The sequence below is a fragment of the Phaseolus vulgaris genome, chromosome 7 (assembly GCF_000499845.2).
Source record: "Phaseolus vulgaris cultivar G19833 chromosome 7, P. vulgaris v2.0, whole genome shotgun sequence".
Taxonomy (NCBI): Eukaryota; Viridiplantae; Streptophyta; class Magnoliopsida; order Fabales; family Fabaceae; genus Phaseolus; species Phaseolus vulgaris.
The window spans coordinates 25,533,541-25,542,543 of NC_023753.2; the positions used below are offsets into that span (position 1 = coordinate 25,533,541).

General features: G+C 35.6%; 1 protein-coding gene across 1 annotated transcript; it reads left to right on the forward strand.

The window, feature by feature from the left end:
* The first annotated feature begins 1,990 nt into the window (after nt 1–1,990).
* On the forward strand, nt 1,991–4,786 carry LOC137828899 (protein NUCLEAR FUSION DEFECTIVE 4-like). The gene has a single exon (XM_068635645.1). It carries the CDS (start codon nt 2,905–2,907, stop codon nt 4,669–4,671), a length of 1,767 nt encoding a protein of 588 aa, XP_068491746.1. The 5' UTR covers nt 1,991–2,904; the 3' UTR covers nt 4,672–4,786.
* The last annotated feature ends 4,217 nt before the right edge of the window (nt 4,787–9,003 follow it).

Consider the following 9,003-nt stretch of genomic DNA (forward strand, 5'->3'; position numbering starts at 1 on the left):
ACTTCCTGCACAAACCCAGGGAAAATTTTTATGGAAATGGGAAGTGAGTGTTCGTCTTGGTTGGGGAGGGGCATGAGGTGGGGGAAAGTGAGTTAAATGAGTTCCTTAGAGGCCATGAGAGTAAGACAGTGTGAAGTGACCACAAAAATTCACTCAACTTAGATGGTGGCAGTATGTGGTTACCCTAATAGGAATATGTGGTGACCGACATTACATTTCCTGCATAGATCTAGGGAAAATTTTTATGGAAATGGAAAGTGAGTGTTCGTTGCCTTTTAAGGGAGTTATGTACTAGGTGGGAGGAGAGGAGTCACGGTTTTGTAGTGAGCTCTAGAGTTGTCCCATTTACTGTATTAGATGTTTGTTTAGGTATATGTCTTAGAGTTGTGGGAGACAATTTTGACTTAGCAAAAACAGAAAACGGTTGTAAGAGTATGAGTTTTTTCAAACGTAGTGATGTATCTGTGAAAATGATTTATGGTGAAATTGTTAAACATCGCAACGAATGTTCCATAAATGACTTTTGCATGCTCTACATTTTGTTAGGAATGTCACATTTTTTATTTTCAAGTAGAATGAGTTTAGTTCCTGGTGGGTTGTTTAGGGTTATGGATGATCTGGGCGAATTGGGTAGGTTTAATTAGAGAGGTTTAGTTTATGACTTTTTGGTTAAGAGTTTGTGTATGACGAGGAAAACTAATGCTACATATATCCATGTTGGTGGTTGTGTCTACTTGATGTAGGTAATTTAAAATGTTTAGTTCGTATATGTAATGACTTCCCATCCATTTTGTGGTTACTGACATTAATTTATGACATGAATTGTGTAGATATGGGCTCTTGAACATTTGTTCTCTTACAAGTGCCAAGTGCCGAGGATTGGAAATAGATATCCTCGTATCACACATTGGATGGATGTTAGGCTGGGTGACATTGAAATTGCATTCCGACTGCAACAGAATGTGGTTTGTAGAATACATTGAAATTTTTATTAAAAGTAGAATACTTATTTTTTTTCATTTATGTTGGTATTTGTTGTGTGCATGAACAAGTTATTGTGGACTTATCTGCGTCCAATGAAGAGCTGCAAAATGAATTCGTTCTACAAGCATTTGAGGTAGTTCGACGTGGATTTACAACCAACATGTCAAAAAAAGGACTATGGTAAAATAAAGGTGAAAGTAGTTTATATGTTTCACCAAGCGAAGGAACAACAGGTTCTCATAAGCAATTTGGAGAAGGAGTTGAAAGAGTTACAAGAATTTTTAACTGCATGGGCAAAATCTGATGTGCATAATAGTCATTCAGTAGAGGATGACGAACATCTGCAGAGGTCTTATGTTGATGATAAAGACGTATCCGAAGAGCAAGATGGGAGAAAAGAAAAAAGTAACAACTTCACCCAAGTCAAGCATAAAGCAAAGAAACGCGTGAAGTCGACTGTCATGAAAACACCATGGACTAGCTATGCAAGGGCAAAAAAATGAATTTCTTAGTCATACTTGAAAGGGATCATACAAGAGGTGTGTTTAGTACTTAAGTATGTTTATTACGGAGTACTTGTTAAGAATGGTACATATTTATTTTATTGGGTGTAATGTGATTACAAAATTTAAGAAATGTATTTAGCAACTACCTTCTAATGTTGAGAATTGTAAATTGATTGGAATTTTTCAAGTGTATGCTTGAGCAACTGCGGTACCAACCATCATTTTCCTTTTGAAAAACATGTTTCACTAAACTACAAAAACATGTTTCACTAAACTACAGATATAACATTGGAATCATACTACCAATGCAATCACATGACTGTGTTCTGTTACGACCCATGTGCCTCCCTGATAACAAAAACAAAACATCTCAGAAAATAATCTTCTTCAATAACGCTTCTGTTGTCATTTACCTACAAAAGAAACAAAAAAATAAGTTGACTTTTACGCTTTTCTCTAAAATTGTATATACCAATTTCTCACCACCATCGTTTTACTTCTTCTGTGAATCAGGGTAATTGGATCTTAAATATCTATATCACTTTTTCTATACTTCTTATTGAGTTTTTATTTCCTCACTTATCTTTCAATGATTTCTTTTCAGAGTCAAAGTTCTTTTAATTCGCATATTATAATATTTTGTACTGCACCCATAATTATCTTTCAAAATTAAATTTCATTATTGTAAATATGAGTTTGTATTAATACTAATCTTCATCTCACTTCTTAATAATCATAATCTTTTATATGATTCAAATGACTGTGATCATGTTAAAATTTACCCAGATTTACCAAAACAATAAACATGTGATACAAAATCGTATGATAATTTATGGTAAATGACATGAGACAGGGTTAGACTCAGATTCTTTCAAAACCTGTAACAAATGGCAGATCAAGATTCATTAGTTTATAATAATCAATCAATTTCAAGCAACACAAGTATCAAAAAAAGAAAATCAATCAACCCTATGTAGCTTTATACCTATACCCCCTGCTGTACCAAACGACTATGAACTGCAGAATACCATGCTCACTGGAATTCCTCATATTCCCAAGTTTCCCACAGAATCCCTTCTCTTCCCTCAATGGCTAGTTCAACCAGCATCTTTTAGTGCTTGTAATATTCTCAAATCATGCACAATTTCTTTCCCCAAGAATCTGGTTCCACTTTTGGTGGAGAACCTAGTTACCACAAAGTGACTTTTATGTTTTATCATACAGCATATTATTGCATCCTCTAAGTATATATGTTCTTATCCCATACTCAAAGTTAAGCTCCGTGCGCAATATATACACATACTCACACAAGCGTGATTCTAAATCCACAACAAAAGAGAGAGTTTGGTTGGTCTTTCCACAGCAATACAACCCTCTCACCACACGCACCTTGTTACAATAATTTCCTCCAAAAATGGCAGGGGAAGAAGAGCTAGCAAAAACCAAGGCCTTCATACGCCATGTTATCACTGGTCGTTGGTTCATGATCTTTGCCTCGTGTCTCATCATGGCAGTTTCAGGGGCAACATACATGTTTGGTTTGTACTCCAACGAGGTCAAAGCCTCTTTGGGCTATGACCAGTCGACGCTAAACTTGATAAGCTTCTTCAAGGACCTTGGTGCCAACCTTGGAATTTTCTCTGGGTTGATCAATGAGATAAGCCCCCCTTGGGTTATACTAGCCATGGGAGCCACTATGAACTTTGTTGGCTACTTCATGATATGGCTCTCTGTCACTTCACGCATTGCCAAACCCCAAGTGTGGCAAATGTGTCTCTACTTTTACATTGGTGCTAATTCTCAGTCTTTTGCTAACACTGGTGCTTTGGTAAATTGTGTCCAAAGCTTCCCAAGAAGCCGTGGAAGTGTTATTGGTCTTCTCAAGGGTTATGTGGGTCTAAGTGGTGCTATTTTCACTCAGCTATACCATGCCTTCTATGGTGAAGACTCCAAGGCTCTTATATTCCTAATTGGGTGGCTTCCTGCTGCTATTTCCTTCATTTTCCTTCCAACAGTTAGGGTGTTGAGTATAACCCCACAACTCAGAGAGATCAAGGTTTTTTACCAACTTCTTTATATTTCACTTGGGGTTGCAGGGTTTCTCATGGTGTTGATAGTTATACAGAACAGGTTGAGTTTCACTAGGGTGGAGTACATAGTGGATGGGATGATGGTTCTTTTCTTGCTTCTTCTCCCACTTGGTATTGTGTTCAAAGAAGAGTTCAAACTTTGGAAGAACCAAAACCAAACCTTCACAGATCATGCAGATGCTGCCTCAGTTATGGAATTGCCACAACCACAAGAAGCACATGCAGCTGCATCTTCTCATTTGGAGGGGAAAACTAATTCTTGTCTAGAGAACGTATTCAAACCTCCAAAAAGGGGCGAGGACTACACCATCTTCCAAGCTATTTTCAGCATCGACATGTTGATTCTGTTCATTGCAACAGTGTTTGGTGTGGGAGGAACATTGACGGCTCTTGACAATTTGGGACAGATTGGAAACTCATTGGGGTACCCCAAAAAGAGCCTCACAACTTTTGTGTCTTTAGTGAGTATATGGAATTATCTAGGAAGAGCATCTTCTGGCTTTGCCTCAGAAATTTTGTTAACCAAATACAAATTCCCTCGTCCCTTGATGCTCACTCTAGTCATGCTTCTGTCCTGTGTTGGCCATATTCTAATCGCTTTTGGTATCCCAAACTCACTTTATTTCTCTTCAGTGATTATTGGGTTTTGCTTTGGGGCCATGTGGCCCTTAATGTTTGCCATCATATCTGAAATATTTGGCCTCAAGTACTACTCTACTTTATACAATTTAGGTGCTGTGGCAAGCCCTGTTGGATCTTACATTCTGAATGTGAGAATCACCGGTTATTTGTATGATAAAGAGGCTTTGAAGCAATTGGGGATGAAGGGACTCACAAGGCAAAATGGGAAGGACTTAACTTGCTTGGGAGTGCAATGCTTTAAGACAGCTTTCATCATAATCACTGCATCAACCTTGGTTGGATGCTTTGTTTCCTTTATTCTAGTGTTAAGGACCAGAAAATTTTACCAAGGTGACATTTATGAAAAGTTCAGAGTTGAACCAGACACACCACAGAATCTTCCAACTTTTGGCACCTCTGCCACCACCTCAAACTTCGCTCAAGAACCAGATAAAATCAATAGGAAATAATGTATGTTCAATGTCTGCATAGTTTACCTTCATTCACTGAAAAAATTCATCTTACAAACTTTGTTCACATCAACAATAATGAGATTTTAAGGACCCAAAAGTTCATTTATGTATACTTCTAGTGTTCACAATAATCTTCTCAAACGTTTAAGTTATATCAGTTTACGAAAAAAACTATGGTATGAACAAAAATTGATATTCCAACATTTGTTTGCGGTGGCAGAAATCGTGTAGAAGCAAGCTCTTACATGATCTCTCACCGTTGTATAGATTTTTTTATGGAGATTTGTATGTTCTTTTTTTTGTTTTTATTTAGTTTTTTGGGTTTGGATTTATATATGAACCACGTGAGTTTGAGTTGGACAAATTTTCAGCTCAACACCTTGCTTTATTTGTTTTTGTTTGATTTTTTAATAATAGTAAAGATTTTCAGTCACTTTTTTTATAAACATTTTTTAGAGTTTATGTCCTTCAAACTTGTAATTGCTTAAGTGGTAAAGAATAAAATCAGTGACAGATACCACATTTGTTCGTTTCAATCAAAATGGAAGAAATAATGCTTGAGGGAATTAAGTTCACGAATAAATAATTATGAAAAAAGTCATTTTAGATTACCTAATTGGTAAACCAGTCTTTAAAACATGATTATAATTTCACAACAAATCTAAAATATATTTTCAGACGGATTATTGAACAACGTGAACATATAATCTGAAAGGTATTCAAAGTGTTTTAAACGGAACGAAGTCTTTTTTATTATTATTGAAGTAATGAATAAAGGTGTTTTTGTAAATGTAAAGCATCAATACGATGACAAAAAAAACAATAGGACACAGGAAAGAATGTGGGCCGAAAATTTTATTCCAAAAATGCAAATGGAAAAAAAATGCAAAACAGGAAAAACATAAAAATAAAAACAAGGTTTATTTCATAATCCATTTTTATAAGGCAAATTCTTCCTGAACCTTCGTATCTTCTTCCTCTACCTCTATATTTTTTTAAATTTCAATAATATATTTTTGAGTATGGTGAAGAGTGTGATGTCTTCTTCTTTATTTTCAAGTAGTGGTTTAATTAAGACAAATTTTGTAGTGTTTTTATTGATGGTGATTGACTTTTGTTCGCTTATTTTTTTATTTTTTAGAAGGCACAAAACCTAAAAAAAAAAATCAAGGAGGTATGAGAATATAATACAAAACTAAAAAAAAAATATTTTTGTATTAGAAACATCAAATTCAACGAATTTTCTCATTAACCTTCTCACACATGCTCAAATGATCGAAGTGTTATCTCAAACACTATGATTCGAGAATAATAAAAATGTTATAGGTAGAAGAGAGATATGAGGTTATTTAAAAAAAGTAATATTATTATTTATTTAGAATTATTTAAATTTGTTAAAAGATTAAAATCGATTTCTTACCACTATTATGGAGGTGCATGATGAAATATATGACAGTGGAGATGAAATATATGGAAGTAGTGGGAGAATTTTACTTTTATAATTTTCGTGTACTTTTAAGAATAAAGTGTAGGTCATTTTAAGTTTCTATGCAGTTATTCAAAGAGTTCAAATTTAAAAAAAATTATATTAATGTATACTCTGACAATAAATAATATATATATATATATATATCTCATGATTATTAAAAAAATTGTCTATAAATTAATTTTAATTCATAAAAATATTTACAGAAAAGTTTATTAAGCAAGAGAAAGAATAGAAAAGAAAAATACGTATTCATATAGCTTAGATAATATAGAAGGACATGACAAGACATTAATGGCTCCAAATATTCCCACTAATTCTACTCATGATTGCAAGAGATATGATATTTAGGTTATCCTTTATATTACTTGCATTGTTGTTTACAAAAGCTAATTGTATCATTAAGCACTTTTTTTAGTTGTGAATATCTACACTCATGTTTACTAACGATCCTTACCATTGCATTATTATGTTTTGTTTTATCCATCACAGAGATAAACTATATTCAACTGAATTATCATTTCTATATTTATTTATATTTATATATTTAAAGTATAATTTAGATATTTTAAAAACAAATTGTTATTTGTAGATTAAGAGCAAACTATATAATTTTTTTTATTAATCTGATATGTCTCTTAAGAACAATATTATAAAAGAATTATCTAGTTTCAAAGCAAATAACTTCTTATACGTATGTATTAATTGAATTTAATGATATTGCGTACTTTAATGTTTTTTTTAAATGAGAAAGATATTCAAAAATAAATATTCATTATCTTTAGTTTTTATTGGGGTCCTGTATTTTGGTATGTTCAAAAGTCACACTTTATTTTAGCAGATGATACCAAAAGTAATTTATATACATATTTATTCCTTAATTTTTTGAGGTGTCTTTTAAAAATAAAATTATTATGTAATCATTGAGCTTCAAAGTGAATAATACATAGATGTGGTAATTGACTTTAATAATATCATTTTATACTCACATTTAATGCCATTATGTTTTATTATGAACCTTCTAATGTGTATATTTTATGAAATTGTAGCTCATGATGTTGGGTATGAAATCATGACAAATTGGGTTGGGTTGACTAGACACCATGTTTAGTGAGTGGGCTTAATCATTGTGTCCCCTTTACAATTTCTATTAAAAAAGATTATTGTACTTGTAATTGGTGCGCAACAAGACATAAATAAAAACCTAATAGTTGTCCGTGTGGATGTAGATTGCAGTTGGCGACCGAACCACGTTAAATCTTGTGTTGTTTATTTTCTGTGGTTGATTCGTGAATATGTGTGTTGCTTCCGCGTGCATTTTTTCCATCAAGTGGTATCAGAGCCTGGTTCGCTTACACTCTAGAGACCCGATCAGCAGAAATTAATCGACTCGAGACGTGAAAATTGCGGCTGTAGCAGCGTCCCAAAGTTAGGGTTTTGTAGGGGCTGCAGTAACGTCCCAAAGCTAGAGTTTCACAGAAGCGGCAACAACGTCCTAAAGTTAGGGTTTCACAGGGCCTACAGCAACGTCCCAAAGCTAGGGTTTCACGATGGCCCAGGATTCGCGACAGCCCAAACCTACGACTCACAGCAGGCGGTGCGACGTGCAGTGGTGTGGGTCGCGACAGGAGTGGTGGCGACTCGCGACGTTGTGCAGGTGGCTTGCTCGCAATAGGGTTGTGTCCTGGCAATTCTGCGGAGTGCGCCAGTGCGGTGGCGGATCGCGTTTCGTGGCGAACAGGTGCAAGTGCTTGCGGTGAGTAAGACGGTATGGAGGTGCAGTGTGATGGCAGTGACGAAAGACGCAGGGTGACACATGCATTTTTTTGCGGGTGCAACAATGACGGTGCGATGTTAGGCACGGGGTGTGGCTGTTTTTTGCTACGACATGAAGTTATGACAATTCAGTTACTGAGCACATCAATAATCAATCTTAGCCAGACTTAAGTCAATGACCATTAAGTTCGATGATGAAGTTCAAGCTTTACTATTGCTATTGTCTTTGCCTGACAGTTGGTCCAAAACGGTTATAGCAGTTACCAGTTCAGCGGGATCCGATGGATTCACTTTTGAGAAGATTTGTGATCTCATTCTTGGCGAGGATATCCGAAGAAGGATTTATAGGGAATTATCTAGTGAATCGCTATATGTCATCAGAGGTAAGAAAAATATCAGAGATGGTGGGAGCAAGAACAAAAGAATGAGTCAGTCAAAGACTCGGGATTGCTCAAGTGTAACATGTTGGAACTGCTAGAAGGTGGGGCATTTCAGAAATCAATGTTGAAATGATAAACAAGTCAACATTGCAGAAAACTTCGCGGACGGGGACTTTTTAGTTTGTTGCGCAGATAACAGTGTGGATTCCTGGATCATGGATTCTGATGCTTCATTTCATGCTACCCACAACAGTGAAGCATTGCAGAATCTAGTTATTGGAGACTTTGGAAATGTAAGACTAGCAGACAACAAAACTCTTGATGTTACGGGCATGGGTGACATAATGTTGAAGACACCAGTTGGTTTCTGGACTTTGAAGGATGTCAGAGTTGTTCCAAGCTTGACGAAAAGTTTGATTTCTGTTAGGCAATTGGATGAACAGGGACATGATGTGAAATTCGGAAATCAGCACTGGAAGGTCGTCAAGGGAAATTTTGTCATGGTTCGTGGAAGAAAGAGAGGTTCACCGTATATGGTCGGATTACCGTATGAGGGAGTGACCGTCCTAGTTCAGAAGATAAACAAAGTCCGGTTCACAGAATCTCGTGGGCAGAAGAGGGTTGTCTTTACAAGAGAGAAACCCAGAGCCACAAGTCAGATTCAGGATGAACGAATTTGGAGAGGTT

Excerpts from the sequence above, each read along its gene's own strand:
- LOC137828899 (XM_068635645.1), top strand. The coding sequence starts at position 2,905 with ATGGCAGGGGAAGAAGAGCTAGCAAAAACCAAGGCCTTCATACGCCAT.